The sequence below is a fragment of the Impatiens glandulifera genome, chromosome 2, assembly GCF_907164915.1.
Source record: "Impatiens glandulifera chromosome 2, dImpGla2.1, whole genome shotgun sequence".
Lineage (NCBI taxonomy): Eukaryota > Viridiplantae > Streptophyta > Magnoliopsida > Ericales > Balsaminaceae > Impatiens > Impatiens glandulifera.
This window is the reverse complement of record NC_061863.1, coordinates 24245077-24267742: the sequence shown is the minus strand read 5'-3', so window position 1 is coordinate 24267742 and position 22666 is coordinate 24245077. Positions and strand designations below refer to the sequence as shown.

The 22666-nt window shown below is 31.7% G+C and overlaps 1 protein-coding gene and 1 pseudogene across 1 annotated transcript; both read left to right on the top strand.

Annotated features, from left to right (window-relative positions):
* Positions 1-3375: 3375 nt before the first annotated feature.
* On the top strand, positions 3376-4794 carry LOC124924514 (probable inactive receptor kinase At5g58300). The gene is made up of 2 exons (XM_047464542.1): positions 3376-3892; positions 4211-4794. The coding sequence occupies exons 1-2, from the start codon at positions 3415-3417 to the stop codon at positions 4792-4794; spliced, it is 1062 nt and encodes a 353-aa protein (XP_047320498.1). The 5' UTR covers positions 3376-3414.
* A 1472-nt stretch (positions 4795-6266) lies between these two features.
* Positions 6267-19635, top strand: LOC124924513 (annotated as a pseudogene).
* Positions 19636-22666: the final 3031 nt, after the last annotated feature.

The following is a 22666-nucleotide window of genomic DNA, read 5'->3' as shown; positions in this document are numbered from 1 at the left end:
GGACCAATGGATCTTTCACAGTGAGATACTCAATTTTTAAACCTTCGTGTATATGAAGACGAAGGAAAACCATTGTTTTGGCCTTATCTTGGTCGGACGCAGTGTTTTCATCTTTGATGGTATTTCTAAGACAATTAGCGGCAAGATGAATTTTAGCATCTAGAATCCATAAAAGGTAATTCTTTCCGGTGATGTCAAGAGTCTTGAACTCTAATTTCGTAAGGTTGGACATGAAATTATTAGATGAAATAGTTAAGATTTAAAGTATAAGAGAATACCGTTGTCAATCTTGATTGATTTGGTTTTCATAAATGAGGTGCGAAAATTTGGCTACCACAGACGAGGAGGGAGCCTTCGACCTTTGCTTCAGGATCGAAAATTATCGTGCTGATAACGTGTTATAAATCTATAAGATAATGAACAAAAGAGATAACAACAAGATAATATATTATTGTATATCAAAGGGATACTATTTATAGGACTAAATACATAGAAACCAAAAGTCTACATAATAGTGGAATATGAAAACCAAGAGTCTTACACAATGACATCCATTAATTATATTGCATTTATAATAAATAATAGTTTTTTTTTAAAATTTTAATTTTTAAAAAATTCTTATATGTAATTATTTGATTAACAAGTTCAATATAATACATATATATATAATGATGCTTAATTTTTAAAGTGTCCGGATTGTCGGGTCGAGAGCTGTGGTTAATTTGGATATATATGTGAGAGAAATAGATATTTGGATCGGATTGTGGGTTGACTCGTCCATAAACTTAAAACGTTTAAAAATAAAATTAAAAATGCTATTTGTATATTTTGAACTTGCAACCTAATAAAACAAGTACAACCCTTTAACCAACTAGGCTAACAACACATTATATTTAAGATTCAACACCAAATTTGATGAACGCGAGATATTTTAACAGTAAGAGTTCAAATTTTTAACTAACTAATCTATATATATAATGATGCTTAATTTTTAAATTGTCCGGATTGCCGGGTTGAGAGATGTGGTAAATTTGGATATATATTTGAGAGTAATGGATACTTGGGTCGGATTGTGGGTTGACCCACCCATAAACTTAAAACAGTTAAAAATAAAATTCAAAATGCTATTCGTATGTTTCGAACTTGCAATCTAACAAAATAAATACAACTCTTTAACCAATTAGACTAACAACTGTTTATATTTAAGATTCAACACCAAATTTGATGAACGCGAGACATTTTAAAAATAAAAGTTCAAATTTTTAACTAACTAATCTCTCTCTCTCTATATATATAATGATGCTTAATTTTTAAATTGTTCAGATTATCAGGTCGAGAGCTGTGGTTAATTTGGATATATATGTGAGAGTAAATGGATACTTGGGTCGGTTTATGGGTTGACCCGCCCATAAACTTAAAACGGTTAAAAATAAAAATAAAAATGTTATTTGTATGTTTCAAACTTGCAACCTAACAAAACAAATACAACCCTTTAACCAACTAGGCTAACAACACTTTATATTTATATTTAAGATTCAATATCAAATTTGATGAACGCGAAACATTTTAACAATAAAAGTTCAAATTTTTAACTAACTAATCTCTCTCTCTATATATATATATAATGATGCTTAATTTTTAAAGTGTCCGGATTGTCGGGTCGAGAACTGTGGTTAATTTGGATATATATGTGAGATTAAATGGAAAGTTTGATCGGATTGTGGGTTGACCCACCCAAAACTTAAAACTGTTAAAAATAAAATTAAAAATGTTATTTGTATATTTTGAACTTGCAACCTAACAAAACAAGTACAACCTTTAACCAAGTGTGATTGAGATGTTCTTTGTCGAGGAATAATAGACCGATATCATTTAAAAGTGGTTAAACAAATATGAATCAAATATTTGATTGACCAAAGTGTGAGGTCACGATGCTAATTATTAAAAAATATGAATCAAATATTTGTTTGATAAAGTGGAGTGTAAATTCACGAGATGAGATATTCATTCGGAAAAAATATGTGATGAAACATGTGAGAAAATAAGTTGTTTTACCGAAATGAATAAAATGTAGAATGAGAACGTTTTATTTTTTATTTTAATATATTATTCGTGATTTATTAAGAATTTTAAACATTGAATACATATTATTATAATTTTTTAATTTATTTTGTTTTTATTCTTATCCGTGTGCATCGCACGAAAATTTTCCTAATTTGTATAATATTTAAAGTTATAATATTATACATATATATATATATATGTTTAAATACAAAAATATATTTAGAAACAAATTAAAATAAAGTTTAGATTCCTTATTATACATAACCAATCTAAAAAAAAAAAATAGACCAAAAGACTGTTAAAATTTCGAATTTCCTCTTAAAATTTTATAATGTTATGATTAAAAAATAGGTTAACGAGATCAATTTAGGTAAACTTTTATTCTTGAAGCTCTTATAATTTAAAATTTACTATAATAATATTTTATGACTTTATAAATAATTTTAATTTTACATTTTTTTTTAAGTATAGAATTTATATTTTTAAATTATAAAAAGTTACCATTCATTCAAATAACTGAATTAACTTAATTAATTTTATAAATATAACTTCTTCTTTATTGTCAGTTACTTATTAATACTTTTTAATTACAATAACTTCTCAAAGTCATTTTTCACATCAAATTAATTAAGACTTTATAGTTTGAGAATGAATCACGTGATTTATATTTATAAATCACTATTGTCATTTAAATTACTTTACCATGTTTTAAATTATTTTTATATCAATTATATATTTTTTTAAATGACCAAAATATAAAAATACTTAATGATATATATAAATAATAATAGTAATAATAATATATAAATAATATTTTTTAAATAAATATTTACAATTATAATTAAATTTTTAATTTTATAATTAATATATTCATTTTAATCAGATGATATTACCTATCTTATATGACAATATAATAGGTAAAAAATAAATGGAGAGATACATAAATTGACTAGTCAATTAATATTTTACTATAGTGCAGGCGGTTGAGTCCTATGATTCCAATGCTGTAATTTAGCTATCATACCATCAACAAGAAGAAGCCACGGGACGAAACCTACCATCATTATTTTATTACTTAAATCAATTAAATATTCATACGGCCGACCAATAACAGTCTGAAGCCTATTCCTATGGATTCCCTTTTTGGAATTTACCCACAACTCCAACTATATTAAAATTTAAACCTCATTGCAATTTTCCACCTTTTCGATAATATCAACGAAACCCCATTTTTCTCCAATCACATTCAAACACACCAAGAGTTTTGTCTCGACAAAAGGACCATGAGGATCCACTTTTGAATCCCATGATCAAACAAAGAGTGAAAATAGCATCTTCAAATAATCAATCATGTTATCTAGAGCTTACACAAAACCTAGTAAGAAAGCCAGCCCGAAAAACCCTGTTCCAAATGGCGATGAAGACGGTAGTTGTCGGTCAATCTCCATATTGGATTACGAGGATTGTATATTCAGCTTCATGGATATCGATGTGCCATTCGTCTTCTGCAATAGAATATGTAATGAAGTAAACGTGACATTGAGAGAGGTGCTAAGGGCATCGGTAGGGGTGATTGGGGAGAGCCGAGTGGGAATGACGGAGAAAGTGGTTATGAAAAAGGGAAAATGTTATGGTGTTTATGCGGTTAAGAGGTTTAAAAAGGTCATCGTTAAGCAAAAAGAGTTCGGGAAGAGGGTCATGCTTCTAGCACAAGTTAGCTTGGGTTGCAAGTATTTGGTGCCACTTAGGGCTTATTTGTACACCAAGAGGATGAAGTTACTTGCTTGTGATTATTACCCCATGGGAAGCCTAGATGACTTGCTTAGTGGTAATTTCTATTTTCATTCACTTCTATTTCTTATTTATTTTTAAAAGATCTAGACATTTTTTTCTTTAAAACACAGTTAATTAGTTGAAGATTATATATATGGTGAGCCAACATAATTAACTAATACAAATCATGTTATGACATGATTTACCATTCGCTTCAACACAATGAGACTATAAGAAAATGTACAACAAAAATTCAACAAGCAATAAAAGTTCTAAATCAAAACATAAAAATGTAGAAATTAAAATTGTTGTTGACCATAGCCCTCTTAGTGTCAAGATATTATAATTATTTTACTATATATTGTGTTTTTAGGGGCAAGGAAACTTGGGCACACTTCCTTGGATTGGAATCAAAGGATGACAATTATATGCAGCATTACAAAGGCCATTCTTTTCATCCATTCATTATCTCCCTCCCATGACAATAAGTTCCAAATGAATGTTCATGGAAAAATTAAATCATCTAATGTGATGATTAACACTGACTTCACAGCTTGTCTGTCTGACTACGGTTTTTCTCAGTTGGCCGATCGATTGGAAGTTGTGGATAATGGGAAGCACAAGTCCTCATTGTCTCCATCGTCATCGTCGGTTCATCCACAAAGTTTTTATCTTGATACCTTGAGCCAGACGAGTGATATATACAATTTCGGGGTATTGTTATTGGACTTATTGGGAGGGGCTAAGGCTATGGAGTGTAGGGAAAATATAATAGAGGAGAGGAAAGAAAAGATTGAGAAGGGGGAATGGGATTTCTTTGAGTTTGTTGTGGAAGGGAAAGAAAGAAGAAAGGCTTTGAGGGTTCTTGATGTTGCATTGTCATGCACAATTTCATCCCATCAAACTAGGCCTACCATTCAGGAAATAATTATCAAGTTAGATGTTTTTGGTGCTTAATATATATAAATATGTGTGTATAGTTATATATATATATATATATATATATATATATATATATATATATATATATATATATATATATATATATATATATATATATATATATATATATATATATAAATATAACATGATTATTTTTGCCCTCGGAAAAGGGTAGAAATAACTAATATTTTCATACATGGAATAAATTATGGTAACATTTCAAATTATTATGAATACATTATATAGCTATGCATGAAATGAGCTTCCGGTTATGTATATAATTTTAGTAATTCAATCAAAATTTAATTGGTTGTTTCAAACATTATTGAATAAGTATGATTATTCAACTTGAGCGAATATCATCATAATAATCTAGATATTCGAGCCATCATAATTCTTTACATTCCAATCTCTCTCAACTTATTCTCTATGAAAGAAATTACTAGTAACACAGATTGTGTTGGTATTTTGTCTCTCAGTCGTCTTAGTCTATTTTCAGCAGCAAAATAAATGAAAGTAGTTGAATTTGAGTTGTTTTTCCATTAATCCTTACATGCATCTTTTGATTTATATTAATTTATCACTGTTTTGGTCATACATTAATGACCCATTCTTACTTTATATGGACATCTTACTTTATATGGACATGATAAATCAAAAATGAAATGGCATGGTCAAAATTCTTAGAACCAGAAAAGAGACATATCAGATGATAAAGTTCAAAATCGGTAATGGAAGGGGAATATTATTTTGGCACGATCCATGGCTAGAGAATAATTCCATAATTCTTCGGGAGGAATTCCAATCTATCAGAGTTAGAATCAGAAGAAATTGTCTCTTGTAAAAACGAAAATGCAGCTCTATTCTTAGAAGTATTTCAGAAGGAATCAAAATTCCGAATCTGATCAATAATATACAGTTCAATGGAAACATTGATACAAAGAGCTGGAATATCGTTATGAATGAAAAGATTGTGGCAGGAAAAGCATGAGAGATCATTAAAACAAAGGAGGTGGTGGTCGATTGACATAAAATAGTCTGATCTTCAAAGGTTATAACTCGAAATCAATTCATTCTTTGGTTGACATTCATGAAAAGATTGGCGACAAGAAACATCATTAAGAAGTATATGAATATTCCAGACGTCAATTTCCCAACCTGTGCAGTAAAAGAGGAAAACAATGACCACTTGTTTGGGGAGTGCGCATTTGTATCCAGTTGTGGATCAATTTTGCTCAGAACATGAATATCACTAAATTTACAGGTACATGGAACGAAATCATATAGCTTGTAAAGAAAAAAAGCTAAGGGAGATAACTTTTACGCGAATGTTTTCAAATATTTTTTTGGAGCCCTGGTCTATAATACTTGGAGAGAAATAAATACAATAATTTTTAACACAAAAAAAAGAACAGAAGAAAAAGTTTGTGATGATATTGTTTATGATGGCAACGCTCTCATACATACATGGAGGAAAGTTCTAATCAATGAAGACAGTTGAAAGCTCAGTCAAAGATGAAATATCTCCTATAAAATCATTACAAGGTAATGAATGTTCAAATAATTCTTGTTTGATGACTTGTTTGTAATTCAATTGTTGTTCTTCTGTTTGTTCTATAATTCAGTTGTTTGAAACTCATTTGATACTTTCAACAAAGGTATAGGTCTGTCTAACATTGTTTCTTGACATTCAATTCCCTTTTTTAAGGTTTTTAATGAAATGGCACTAATCTTTTTTTTTTTTAAAAATCATACTTTATAACATTTTTTAGTGTTATTTACTAACCAAGTTAACCACGTTTCTTAGTCACTAAAAAAAGGGTTAAATTGCAACTGAATTTTTCAATATAAAATGAGGAATTGTTAAATTTTCCATGAAGCAATAACCTTTCCATTCAAAAATATACATTGGGATAATTGCAATAATATTTTCACTTAAAAATGATTGAAGTATATTTATTTTTATTTTGCACTGGTAAAAAAAGGACCTTTACCGACGGTTCTTCCCGAAGGTTTTGTAAACCTCTCCTAAATACTCCCGAGAGGAACAAATCTTTCGCTATTAAAAATAGATTCCGAGAGGGGTATAAAACCTTCGGGTTTATTCATTATTACCGAAAGTTCTACATAGAACTTTCGGTTTTTACCTTCCCAAAAAACCCAAAAAAATTCTAAGTGTTGGATGTGGGTTAATTGCGAAGGTTTTTGTAAAAACCTTCGGTTTTGAAATCCCTTGGTTTTTTAATTACGAAGGTTATACAAAGAACCTTCGGTTTTAATCAATAAAAAAAAATTCTAAATTTTGAAAAGGTTTTTTCCGAAGGGTCTTTAATAAACCCTCGGTTTTGACTAACATGAAAACCGAAAGTTTTTTGAAAACCTTCGGCCTCAACCTCTATAAATACAAACCCTAACCCTTCTCTTTTTCATTTCGCTTCTCTCCTTTCTCTCTCTTCCGCCTCCGCCGCCGCCTGCCTCTTCCAAGCCAAGCCGCGGGTTCTTCTCTTCAGGTAATTTGTTTGATTTGGTTTTTTTGTTTTGTTTATTGAAAGATTTAGATTTATGTTAGTTTACGTTATTTTGTTTGATGAATATATATATATATACATATATGATCTGAAATGCATTTAGGATATGGGTGATGATTCGACATGGAAGAGACTTCGGCGTACACCGGAGAAACTGCATCCGTGTTACCAGAATCTGATAACACAATCTGAAATTGCGGCACGTGAGAAAGAGGTCAGAAAGATGACGCTGGAAATGGAAGAAATCCGACTAAGGGATGCCGAAAGAGGTCGTTTGCTTAGTGAAATCAAAGCGGACCGGGCCGAAATGTCTCAGAGATTAGAGAATCTCGAACAGGAACTTGTCTTGTTGAGGAGTCGACTGAATCAACCACCCGCTCCTTCCACCCCCTCTAATAATTAATTTGTAGATTTATTATGGATTTTATGACTGTTATGTTTTAATATTTTTTGAATTATTGTTATTATGTTTGTTTTGTTTGGTTTAATATGTTTTATTAAATAATTATGTTTTGATTACTTTTCACAAATTTTTAAAAAAAAACCGCATTGCCAAAACCGAGGGTTTATTTGAAAACCTTCGGTTTTGACCAATTTTTTTTTTAAAATTGGGGTAAAAACCGAAGGTTTTCAAATAAACCTTCGGTTTTTGCCTAGCATTAAAAAAATCAGATTTTTTCTAAGTATGGGAATGGGTAAAAACCGAAGGTTTTCAAATAAACCTTCGGTTTTTGCCTAGCATTAAAAAAATCAGATTTTTTTCTAAGTATGGGAATGGGTAAAAACCGAAGGTTTTAAAATAAACCTTCGGTTTTTGCCTAGCATTAAAAAAATCAGATTTTTTTCTAAGTATGGGAATGGGTAAAAACCGAAGGTTTTCAAATAAACCTTCGGTTTTTGCCTAGCATTAAAAAAATCAGATTTTTTCTAAGTATGGGAATGGGTAAAAACCGAAGGTTTTCAAATAAACCTTCGGTTTTTGCCTAGCATTAAAAAAATCAGATTTTTTCCTAAGTATGGGAATGGGTAAAAACCGAAGGTTTTCAAATAAACCTTCGGTTTTTGCCTAGCATTAAAAAAATCAGATTTTTTTCTAAGTATGGGAATGGGTAAAAACCGAAGGTTTTCAAATAAACCTTCGGTTTTTGCCTAGCATTAAAAAAATCAGATTTTTTCTAAGTATGGGAATGGGTAAAAACCGAAGGTTTTCAAATAAACCTTCGGTTTTTGCCTAGCATTAAAAAAATCAGATTTTTTCCTAAGTATGGGAATGGGTAAAAACCGAAGGTTTTAAAATAAACCTTCGGTTTTTGCCTAGCATTAAAAAAATCAGATTTTTTCCTAAGTATGGGAATGGGTAAAAACCGAAGGTTTTAAAATAAACCTTCGGTTTTTGCCTAGCATTACAAAAATCAGATTTTTTCCTAAGTATGGGAATGGGTAAAAACCGAAGGTTTTCAAATAAACCTTCGGTTTTTGCCTAGCATTAAAAAAATCAGATTTTTTCCTAAGTATGGGAATGGGTAAAAACCGAAGGTTTTCAAATAAACCTTCGGTTTTTGCCTAGCATTAAAAAAATCAGATTTTTTTCTAAGTATGGGAATGGGTAAAAACCGAAGGTTTTAAAATAAACCTTCGGTTTTAACTATGTTCAGGACCGAGAGTTATATGTAAATCCTTCGCAAATATACATAAAAACGAAAGTTTATGTTATAACTTTCGGTTTTGACAATTCCTAATTTGTTAAATAATTTTGTTTTTAAGCCACTAATCTTAACTCCTAACTAATATAATCAAGTGTGGGTTATATTTTAAAAATGAATATTGTGTTTAATGTTGAAATGTTTATGATTGTGTTTGATTATTATAGAGAAGTGTATTTATATATGTATGAATGTTTATGTTTGATTATGTGAAGAATTTGTTTAATGTTTGATCATATGGATTGTACAATATTGTAAGGATAACAAATGTGTTAAATCGATGTTCTTTAAGGTCATTAGAAGGTGAGAAACAAAAGAATTTAACAAATTTGAAAGTGATAAAACCAACAGTTAAATATTTAACCTTCGGAATTATCCATCTAACCCGAAAGTTATATATACAACTTTCGTTTTTTATGTGTATTTGCGAAGGTTAATTATATAACTTTCGGTTTTTACATTTTCAATTTTTTAAATTAGAGTATTTTTTCTTTCCAATATAGACTCCTAACTAATATAATCTAATGTGACATTTTGACGGATCTGAAACTATGTCATACTACGGAGTTTTGACGGATATAATCGAATTACAATACTATTCTCACAAACGAGTTGTTTTATTCAAGTGTAAGTGGTTTGATACACACTCGGGGGAACTAGGAGTGAAAGTGGATAAATATGGCTTCGTAAGTGTAAATGTAAACCGAATATTGAAAACGCAAAGTCAAGACCCGTATATATTGGCGAGTCAAGCAAAACAAGTATTCTACGCCCCTGATATGTCAGCCCGACCCGGTTGGAAGATTGTGACAAAAATAAAACCGCGGTTTACAAACATATAGTTCATATTAATTAATTAGGTAGATTTAATTATATTTTTAACTTTATATTCATTTTTCTTACTACTTTATTTCAAGTATTCACTCATTTTTATTAATGGTGTGAATTAAGAATGTCTGAAGGTCCTAAAACAGTTTGGAAGAGTATGAGGAAGACACCCAAGAAATTGGATAAGAGTTACCAAAACCTACTTGCCCAATCCGAGGTGTTAAAGCAACGAGGATCGTCTTCGAGAGACCAACCACCGATTCCTGTGGTCCCGATAGCTACTGCGCCTCCCCGAACATACGAGAGTGAAGACGATATTGATGACATCGCAGAGTATATAGAGAGCACATTCGCTGCTGATAACCTGCCTAGCGCTGAGGCTGAAGACGAGGGTCTTGAGGAGCCTATCGAGGAGCAGGATGACGAGGAGGAGCACGGGACCACTCCCGACCCATCATCGACAGGTATTTCGTTTACAAATTAGTTAGTGTTTCAATTGATTGACATATTTAATTAAGATTTTGATAATTTTGAAGAATCTTCTGCCCGCAAGAGACGGGGGAAGAACAAGAATATTGCGCTGTCTAAGAGGCAAGCGGGGACGAGGATCCCTCTAACGTTTAGAGACAAGGATGGGAGGCCAGGCGGTACAGACGTGGGAAGGACACGTTGGTCTAGACATGTGGGGTCGATTATCCGGAGCCCCGCAGCCGTCTCACACCGTCTTCTCAAGTGGAAGGCTTTAAGTGCAGACCAATTGGATTCACTGTGGACTGCTATCAAGGTTAATAATTATTACTTGATTAAACATTACGTTATTAAATAATTATTTTTCACATTTGGATGTTATTTTTTTCAGGATCCGTTCGAAGCGACTAATGGTGACATTGACTCTTTTCGAACGAGGGGGTTGGGACACGCCAATCAGATATGGGATAGATGGCGGTCGGATTTGAACACGAATTATATCCGCGTCCACAACGGAGACGAGGCGGCGGTACTGGCTAATCCTCCACCGGACTACGATCGAGACGATTGGGAATTCGTGTGTCGCAACCATTTCTTCACAGAAACGTTTAAGGTAAGGTTTCATAATTCAAATTAGAGTTGATATTAATTAATCTAACTTCATTTGTTATTTCAAATACAGAGACACAGTACTACAAATATGAAGAATCGGAAGAATCTGAAATTCCCACATCGAACGGGAAGTAGACCGTTTGCACAAATTGAAGACGAGTTGGTAAGTACATTATTTGTAATAACTTAATATAAAGATTGTTATTAATTATATAAATCATTTATTTCAACAGGCGATTGAAATGGGACGGCCACCGTCTGTAATTGAAGTATTCAAGAGGACCCGTACACCAAAACCGACACAAGAAAACCCAACACCCGTCCCGGACGAACACGTGCAAGAGAAAATTGTAAGTGAATTGAATATGCCTAGTTTTTTTATTATAGAAATGATATTTTATTTTAATTGTGCAGGCTGAGATGGAGGAGGTTGTTAGTAACGAACCGGGAATATCTGATTTTGAATTGACGGAGAGGGTGTTCGGACAACAAAAACACGGGGTCGTCTTCGGAATGGGATCAGGCGTCCGACCCACACACTTTCGTGAGGATCGTCGTAGTGGAAACAGTTCACAGCGAAACAATGAGCGATTGTTAGAAGAGAATCAAATAATGAAGCTCAAGCTGGAGGAACTGGAGAAGAGAGATGAAGAAAGAAGGCGGACAATGGATGAAATGCAATTGGAAAAGAAAGAAATTGTGGAAAGAATGGAGAGGGAGAAGTTAGAGATAACCGAAAAAATGGAGAGGGAGAAGTCAGAGATTCACGCGAGAATGGAGAGAATCGAATTATATATGAGGCAACAACCACCTCCTCCCCCCACAAGCTAAGGTTGTTTCGATTATGAACATGTTTTCATTATAGTAGTTGAACTTATAACAGATAGTTCGGAATATTTGTTTGGTTTCGAATTTTGTAATGTTCACGATCAATTAATGTGATCGTTTAATGTATGCTGCATTTCTTTTATCATTAATATATTGGTTTGGCTGAACAGGTTTTGGTTATGTTTTGGTGGCGAGCAAAATAATCCGCACATTTTGAAAAATTTAGGGGAAAAAACCGAAAGTAATATTGAAATCTCTCGGTTTTTCTCTTTTTGAAAAAAACGAGAGATATTAGAAACCTCTCGGTTTTAAGCCAATGAGAAAACCGAGAGTTATATGACAAACCCTCGGTTTTTATCCTTAAGAGGAAAACCGAGAGTTATTTACAAAACTTTCGGTTTTCCTATTCGGGTAAAAACCGAGAGTTTTCATATAACTTTCGGTTTTCTTGAAAAGGAGAAAACCGAGGGTTTTGCAAAGAACTCTCGGTTTTACAAGAAGAGGAAAACCGAGAGTTATTTACAAAACTTTCGGTTTTAACCGAAGAGGAAAACCGAAGGTTTTGTATATAACTCTCGGTTTTCCTCTTCGGGTAAAACCGAAAGTTCTTTGCAAAACCCTCGGTTTTTACCCGAATAGGAAAACCGAAAGGTCTGTATAAAACCCTCGGTTTTTTAAAAAGAGAAAAATACGAAAGTTTTCATATAACTCTCGGTTTTTCTCTTTATGGAAGTCCCGAGAGTGTCAATAGCGAGGGATGGCGAGGGTTACTAAAACCCTCGGTAAGGTGTCTTCACCGAAAGTTATAGGGTCAAAACCGAGAGTTTTAACTCTCGGTTTTGACCCGTTTTTCACCAGTGTTGGTTGAAATTATTGCTAAAATTGTCCATATTATTAACTAAAAATATTTGATCATTTTGTGGTTGAAATTTATTTAAGTCTAAATTTTCTATACAGGGAGTCTAAAATGGCTAATAACCAAAGAAAATAATGTCGCTAAGAATCTTTCTCGTCGCTAAATATCAATAGCGAAGAGAGATCAACTCGTCGCCCCGTAGCTAGGGATGGCAATGGGCGGTTCGGGGCGGGGAATGTAATTACCATTCCCGCCCCGTTTTAATTTCGGGGATTTTTTTAATACCATCCCCGCCCCGTTCGGTTTTTTCGGTTTCGGGGAATTCCGCGGGGTACCGTTAGTAATTTTTATTTTAAAAAAATAAATAAATATTATACAATAAAATTATATAAACTAATTTTTTAATATAATATATATTTTAATATATTAAAATTTTATATTATTATAAAGAAATAATTTTAATACTCTTATAAAATATAGTAAATAAATAAATATATTGATGATTTAATATATTTAATTATGTTTATGGTATTCGGGGCAGAGTCGGGGTGAAAACGGGGTGAAATCGGGGCGGGTCGGGGCGGGGGACAGAAATACCATCCCCGCCCCATCCTCGTTTGGTTTCGGGGAAAAACCGTCCCAAACGGGGCAATTCGGTTCGGTTTTCACGGGGCGGTTTCAAATTGCCATCCTTGCCCATAGCTATTGCTTTCGTCACCATTATTTTAGCCACAAAAAGTTACCGTCGCTAAAAGTATTATGAGAAAATACAGTTAATTTCAATTATATTATTTTTATTTACTAATTTTTATTTTTTTTTATTTATGTGCTATTTATTTTTAATATATATACACATCAAAATCTTATAATAAAATTATACATTTTTGTATATATATTAATTTAATTCAACTAAATGAGAGCATTTAAAGGGAGAAAAATCATTTCTTCAATCATGTTTTAAGTATTTGAACTCTTCATCAAACAAAATCAAAAAAACATCAAAATCTTATAATAAAATTACACACTTTTGTATATATATTAATTTAATTCAACTAAATGAGAGCATTCAAAGGGAGAAAAATCATTTCTTCAATCATGTTTTAAGTATTTGAATTCTTCATCAAGTAAAATCAAAAAAAGAAGAAAGTTTATCCTGTTAAGTGTACCTTTGTGTGGAAATGTTGTGAAAACAAAATATAATTATTTATAAAATAAACCATATGACATAACTCTTCCTAACGCAATATAACTATTTAAATAAAACAACTTAAAATAACATTATTTTCTTTACAAAATTCACAATATCACAAATATATATGATTTATATACTTGGTTAAATAGTACTTTTAATATAATCAAATTTACTAATAAGGGCTAAATTTTTTTTTTAATATAATCAAATTCACTAATAAGAGTTTAACAAATAACTTTAATTTCTCACTCATTATAAACCTGCACTCAAACCTACATAAGATTATTTCAGTAATTAGTAAAAATGCCTAAATAAATTATCCAGTCTTAAAACTAAACTTAAATAACTAACATATAATATAAAGCAACATGAATTTATAAACATCTAAAGTATTATCATGACTAACAAACTTTCAAGAAAAATCATAATAATTATCCCAATAAGACTATTATCACCATCCAATTCGGTTCAAAAAATCTTTAAAAATCATAAATAAAAAATATATATGGTTAGATTTATCTGAATTAAATCCTAATAATATTTGTGAGAAATTAAAATTATGATTAGCGGAAATGTGCTTGTACTCATCTTCCTCTATTTAGAATTGAAAGATTTTTTAATCTTCTCTTCCTTTAGAAATGGGATGGATCTTCCAATTGATGAGTACGTCAAATTAGTTTTTTCTCTCTATTGATGGGGACCCAAAAAAAATTTGATCGTACCTCAAATGAGGACCATACAGTTACAAAATAACCATAATGTTAGTTATTTTGGTTTGAATATTTCTAATTTAGTCCATTCATAAAATTAGAAAGTCCACTTCGGTATCTTTTCTTTATATTCATGGCAAATACACCTATAAGCCTATAAACTTGATTTCACATTAAATCTCGTTATTTTGGCTTAATTAATAGATGACATTTACACAATTATTTATTATAATAGTGACCCATAAATTATAACAATCTCGCATTGGATCACGACTTACGAGAAGAAAAGAAGTTGAAACATATCAGATTTTGGGCAATTAAGAAGTGACAAGATCCGAGTGTAAAAAATAAATGTAACAACCATAATGTGTGCGAAGTTTTGTGTCATCTCATTCAAATGTTGTATAAACAATCTTATCAATTTATTATATCAATATAGGACCAAAGAGCACGTCGTTGTATTTAATCAAATCTAGACCCAATAGTGATCACATAAATAAATACAATTAACTAACAAATCATATGATGAATGTGAGGAATGAAAATTCCATGCACGGTGATCTTTTCATGTCAATGTTCAATTAGTCCTACTTAAGTGAGATCAAAATTTTAACATTATTGTCAAAATATCTTTAAACATTATCATAATTGAAAAAACATAAGTGTATACACAAATACTTTAAAGTCATAGAATAACAATATAATATAAACTCCCACTTAAACTAAAGATCCTCAAATACTAAAATACCCATGTGAGCAGTGTGTTCATGAAAGACCTTCGGTGCCAAGCCTTTTGTAAGAGGATATGCTAACATGATGTTTGTTCATATATGTTCTATGCTTAATTGTCTATTTTGTATAATTTCTTTAACAACAAGGAATTTAATGTCAATAAATTTTGACTTTTTTGTACTCTTGTTGTTATTGTCATACAATACGGCTGATTTGTTGTCACAATACAATTTTAGCGGTCTTTCAATTCCTTCCATAATACGTAGCCCTATGACAAAATTTCTTAGCCATAAATCATGATTTGATGCCTCATAACATAACATGCTATGAATTCAACTATCGTGGTAGAAGAAGCTACAAGTATTTGTTTATCACTCTTTTAGGATATAGCTTCTCCAACTAACAGATAACACTAGTAAAAAATGACTCAATACCGACGTCATATGCCGACGGACTCAAAAACAGTCGGCATTTGGTATATATATGCCGACCAGACTCATTCCCATCGGTATAAGAAGTATCAATAACGACCACTTAAAAATTAGTCGGTGTTAGACCCTTTATTCCGACCATTTTTTGTTGCCCTCGTCGTATATCCTTAAGTTTTATTTATTTATAATATATATTTTTTATTATAAAAAAATCAATTATGAAATCTTCAATTTGATTCATTAATAAAATTGAGTGGTTAGACAAAAAAAAATTATAAACACTTTCAAATAATTTTATTTTAGTATTGATAATTAAATTTTAAATAAATAATTTAGATTATTTATTTTCTAATTCATTAAATTAGTTATTATATATAAAAATATGAAATATATTTAATTTTGTATTTATATAATTAAATTTAAAATTAGTATTTTTCAAATAATTTTATATATAAAAGGGTTATCTAAATATATACTATATAAACTAATTTTAAAAAATTATAAATTATAAAAAAATAAATATGAAATTAATAATATTTATTTAATAAGAATTTGATAAATGATGCATTTATTAAACAGTGCAAGGATGGGAAACATTATACAAAATCCTTTCAACCGATTATCTCCCTCTGTCTCTATACTGCTTATTATGCCTTGCTGCATCTATCCGTTGTATAGTTGATACATTCAGGGGTTTCCTTTTACTAGTTCTGAATGAACAATGCCTCAATAATAGATCAGCATAGGCAACAAGGTGTGATAGATTAGCCACATGGAATCACGACTTACAATAGGGCAACGACGCCTAAGGAGCTGAAAATTCCCGGTTGGAGCCGTCATTGTAGTTATTTATTTAATTTTTACCGTGTTTATCATAGCTTATGTCCATCTTTCTTCTAGGGATAAGGTTATGATTTCATCACTCATGCACCGTTCTCCAAGGTACAATCAAAATATATCTTCTTCTTGCATTGTATGTGTGCACGATCTTATCAATTTGATATCATCTCTCACTCTTGATCGATTAAAGCTCTAGGTTCAATTTTCAGCTTAATGTTTTCTGGATCTTGTCTAAGTTCTGTAATCCTTAATCGAATTTCTGCTTCCAATAAATGAAGGATTATGCATCAGTTGCTTTTTCCGTAGTATTTGTGTTCGTAGTTAAGATTTCTAATGTTTGATTTAGCTGATCTATTGGTTTCTTGATGTTGATCTAATTAAGCATGGTACAGAGTGAATATTACAAAGATTTTAAATCTTATCAATTCGTAGAACGACTGATCCGTTTACTGAATTTGATTAGCTGTTATAGCGGTAGATCGGATTAAGTTTTGGATATGACTGTTCTTCCTGTTTTTCAATCTTTTATTAATCTTTCTTTTGGCAGAGACAATCCTTCAATGTTTACCCTAATCACAAATGAAATCTGAATTTATAGTTGTCTTGAATCTCATGCTCATTAAGAGATGGTATTATATGATAAGATCTTTAGGTGTTATCCTTATTATATTATATTCGTTGTTGTGCAGTTGACTATTTAAAAACAACGGGAAAATGATAGATTAGGCTCCCAAATTCCCCTCATAGGTGTGCGTAAGATAAATTGGATGCAAATAATGAACCGTTGCAATAGATTCTTTTATAGCTGTGATGGATGTTCTTGAGTTCTTAGTTTTCAGGTGATCAAATCATGAGAAAATAACTTAGTTGATTCTGTTTGAAACAACCCTTCATGTCCCGTTCCTATTCCTTGAGATTATTTTTTCTATTTTTAACATTCTAACATTCGACAATGGTTAACATTTATAGGCGCTGGTGTTGCTAGGATTGTAATGCCGGAGAAAGAAGAGAAATTGGTAATGATCAAGAAGGGTAATGCCCCAGTTATTCCTTTTGAATGTGTTACCTGGTGGTACAATAAGGAAGACGCAAAGTTGTACTTCTTTCCTTGGGTGAAATCTCAAAATCCCACAAAGCGGGTTCTTTCACAGATTTCTTCTAGCAGGCACAAATGGCATCTTCACTAGCTTCTCAATAGAGTTTGTGAGCAGATCTTGGGACTTGCTAGAGGATGTTGTCAAGAACTTTATTGAAAAACAACAGGTTTGTGGCATAATCAAGGTTGATGCAAATTCCAAGATGCCCGAGCCTAAGACTAGCCATCGCGAAGGAATGTCACTCAACTGTGAGTAAGCTCCTTTAGACATTGACATAAAAAATTGAAGAAGGGTGGTTGTTTTGACACATAAGAACCTTCCGTTGGTTGGGAAGGTTGGACTTGGGGCTGATCTGGTGAGGTTAGCCGACTGTGTTATGTGTTCTCCGGGGTTCAAGTGACCTATATTGTCATGGGAAGTGGGCGAGCTTATGTTGTGGGAGTAGACATGAAAAAGGTTATTGGAAATAATTGTCAATACTAGAAACTTGTTTATTGTGCCTAGGTTCTTCGTGGTGCCAAAAATTGCAGATGTAGATAGGTTGGAGTAGTTCTCCATCATCTCAACACCAAGGTAATAGATAATTAAATTGGCTTTTTAAAAATGTTATGAAAGTTGTTTTTACTTATATAAAATTGGTGTGTTGTTGTAGTCATATATTTACTCATTTGGCAGGAAGTATTAGGACATTGAAGGCACTTAGTTCAGAGGTGATTCAGTTGAATGTGGATTCAGCTCTTGAGCAAGAGTTCGTAAAAGAGAGTTGCTAAAGCTAATTGACGAGCTTCTCTATCTAAAATTTTTCACGTGAGTTTAGACTTGCGTCTGAATTAATGATTTTGACTTATGGATGAGCTTTTCAACAGAGTGTTTATGAGAAATTTCGCATAGTACGTGAAGGTCAACTTTAGATAGCTTTTAAGCATGACTTCAAGGTGAGTTATTCCTTGTGAAGCTGCAAATGCTTAATTTCTGATTATCTTGAATATTAATAGAACTTGATCTTACAATGTGAAAGACTAATACTATATGACCTTGCTTAATTTCTTTAACATTCTGGATTTTCAATTAAGGATGCTCTAGAGGACTTCTTGTTCGAGAATTTGTTATAAATAATTACATTTTTGTTGTTGCTGAAGAGAAAGATGTGGTTATCGATGTGAATGGATCTAAAGGTAATTTGTCTTTTATTGTTTTTAGAATTCTTTATTTACTTAGATGTGGCTATGGATGTGGATGAATCCAAAGTATAGGGTTTGTATTGTTTTTAGAATTCTTTATTCATTTATATGTTTTTCTATTAATCATGTCTAATCTTACATTTACATTCAGATAAAGAAACAACCCTTGAGTGTGAGACTAATTCAAAGAGTCAAGATTGACTTCAATGGAACTTGACCAATGTATGATGAAGAAATGTCATATACATGAAACGCCAAATCGATGTTCAGATTCAGATGCCCAAGTAAAGAGAGCGAAGGTATCTCATCAAATAAATATAGAAGTTGGAGATCAATTGCAATCAACAAGCAAATATGCTGCTGCAAAGTCCTGGACCCGTTTCTGGAGCTAAAAAGACAAGCATATGAGACAGACAGTTGCGCCATCTTCAAATCCCAAATTTGGAATTTTCATTATGTAAATTTTGATGCCTTCTTAGATTTTAAACATTTAAACTTTGGGAATATTGAAATAAAATATTTTATACTAGTAGATATATTTATGAATATAATTTATTTTTTAATATTTTATAAATTTATTAGTATATCATGTTTTAAAGAAAATTGGAATGATTCTCTAGTCTATAGCGACGGTAAAATTTGTCGGTACATAAATATGATGACGGTAATTGTGGTCGCCATTTACTTCTTTATGGCGACGGTAAGAGTGGTCGCCATTTACTTCTCTATGGCGACGGTAAGGGTGGTCGTCATTTACTTCTCTATGGCGACGGTAATAGTGGTTGCCATTTACTTCTCTATGGCGACAGTAAGGGTGGTCGCCATTTACTTCTCTATAGCGACTGTTTGAGCTGTCAGCATAGAACATTCTATGGCGACGGCACTAAAGTAGTTGGTATTTGTGTTTTTGAGCAATAACGACAAGGGCAATGGCGACGACTGACGACAGCTCTTTTCACTGTCGTTATTACCAATTACCGACAGTTTACAACCCAATACCGACAACTCCAACCGTCGGCATTGACCTTTTTTTTAAACATAGCCTGAAGTCGATCTTTTACTATCTTGGCATCCCGCAAAATTAGAATCAGAATATCCAATGATCCTAAATTTATTTGACCTCTGATATTTGAGCATGTAATCTTTTGTTTTCTTTAAGTATCTCATAACCCTTTGGTTGCTTTCCAGTGATCTAATCCTGCGTTACTAAGATATCTGTCTAAAACTATAATAATATACACAATATCAGGACGCGTACATACTTGAGCATACATTAAACTCCCAATAACTGAAGCATAAGGAATTGATTTTATTTCTTCAACTTGAAGATTTCCTTTTGGGCATTGATTGAGACTAAATTTGTCTCATGTAGAGACAAGGATATCGAAAGGTTTACTGTTAGGATCGGGATCGCCGATAGAGGATCGGGGTCCGACTAAAGGTAGATCTCTTAAAAACAACACACTGACACTAATCCGGTTAAAGATTAGAACCGCTCTTAACACTACACAGATTGACACAGACTCTTGAACCGAGTTCAAGGACGGAAATGTCTGTTTCAATCTGAAGCAACTCACACAATTCGGTTTGGAATGTATTAAGAGAAATCGGTTTGAATGAGGGGAAGGTCGATTCGGCTAAGGAGAGTATAAGTTATTTCGGTTGAATTGATATTTAGATTCATTTGGTTAGAGTAAATAAGCCGGAAAGTAAAATGAAGAACACAAAACAAGTTTTTATGGATGTTCGGAATTGAATTTCCTACGTCACCACTTCTTCTCAAATAGTGAGAAGGATATTCACTAACTAGGATATTCCACAAACACACTCTGACCGAGTCTTATTTCTACTCGTCGGTTACACCACTCACAAATGATGTAATACTTTTACACAGGGTAAAATACACAGATTTATTAAAGTTTACAACTGTTTCACTTTGATCAAGTGGACTGTATGAACTCAGAATGTTTTTCAGGCTTGATCAGGTGAAAACTGGGTTTTTGTGGCTCGCACGCGTTCAGTGATCTTTTTCACACTTCTTTTTCGCTATTTAATTCAGCACATTTGAGCTTTCTGGAGGTTGCTTTTGGATTTAGACAAACATGCATGACAACTACCTGTTTTCTGCAGTTCATTTAATAACCGGAGCTTGACAGCATTTAATCTACCGGAAATCATTAATGACCGGAGGAAGTCAGTGAGATTTGATCCTTGGTCACATGTGTGACAGGCATGAGTGTTTACTACTACACTACAACACATTCTTGTTATATTTAAACCAATTAATATACTTGATATGACTTTATCGGTTTAACATATATATTTGTTTGAACTTAATTTTATTTATTCATTAAACTTTTCATAAGTTCTAACAAATATATTTTAACAATTTCTCACTTTTTGATTATTTAAAATAAATATTCGAAACTCGTAATTGTTGGACGGTTTAAAAGAGTTGAGAACAATTCTAACATTTACTATCAAACATTCCATACCTTTTAAGCATTATATCAGTATAGTTTTTTGAGATAACCTACGTCGAGAACGATCTCGGTAATTTTAAATTCCTAATATAAAAGAAGCTCCGTCTAGATCTTTCATCTCAAAATTCTTTGATAAAAATTCTTGGTTTCGTACAATATGCTTAAATCATTTGTGGTAAGTAGTTTGTCATCAACATATAAAATCAAAAATATATGTTTACTCCCAACAAATTTTTGATACACACATTTATCAACAATATTTACCTCAAAACCAAATAAGATTATAATTTGATGAAAATTTCGATACCATTGACGAGAAACTTGTTTGAGCCTATAAATGAATTTTCTCAATGTACATACCATAAGTTTTAAGTCTTCCAAAATAAAGTTTTCTTGTTGCAACATATAGATTGTTTCTTCAATGTCTCCATTGAGAAACGTTGCCTTGACATTCATTTGGTGAAGCTCCATATCAAACCGTGCAACAAATACCATGATTTTCCTAAAAGAGTCTTGTACGTAGACACTCATTTTTGTTCCCCAAATTTGATTATTCTAAAAAGCTTAATAGCACTGGAATTAGAAACTTTTTTAAGGAACAATGCCATATCGATTGGATCCTAATAATTAATTGTGAAATTATTTTAAAAATCTGTGTGTTACACAAAAATAATTAAGGTGAATAATAGATTAAAGGAATTATTATCATTATTTATTAGGTATTTTGGGAAAGATAAAAATTAATCGACCAAAATATATTAATAATTAAAGTTTGAAAATATTAATCTATTAGTATCTATATTATTTTGTAAATATATTGGATGTTAAAATATAAAATAAAATACAAAATAATAAATGGTAAGTTGATTAATAATCAATATACTTATTAATGTTATTTTTATTTTATTTAGAGATATTTTGAAAATGCATAAATAAGATAAATAAGATGTAATAAATATATATGATTGATATTAATTTTATTATTTTTATTTTGCAGGCTCATTGATTTATAAAGGAATGAATAAATAAAAAGACCAAATCCAACAAAATATGAGAGGCCTATGAACAATGAAATCCAAACCAAAAAATACATATATATTGATATTATTATGATTATTTTCTCTTATTTTTGCAGAAAAAAAAAGACAAGCCCTCAACAAAGCAAATCCAGTTAGAGCAACCCAATCCGAAAAGGTCCAACGATGAAATAACCTAGCTGAAGATAATTAAAAAAAAAATTATTTTCTACCCTCTCTCTAACTCCGTCTCCCTCCACCTCAGCTGGCCGAAGAAACTAGACGTTGATGTAACAGTGAAAAGGGCGGATGCGGCGATTTCCCTCTCAAGCTAACCAAGACAATGATCGGTAGATCTGGTATCCTGATAGATCCGGCGACT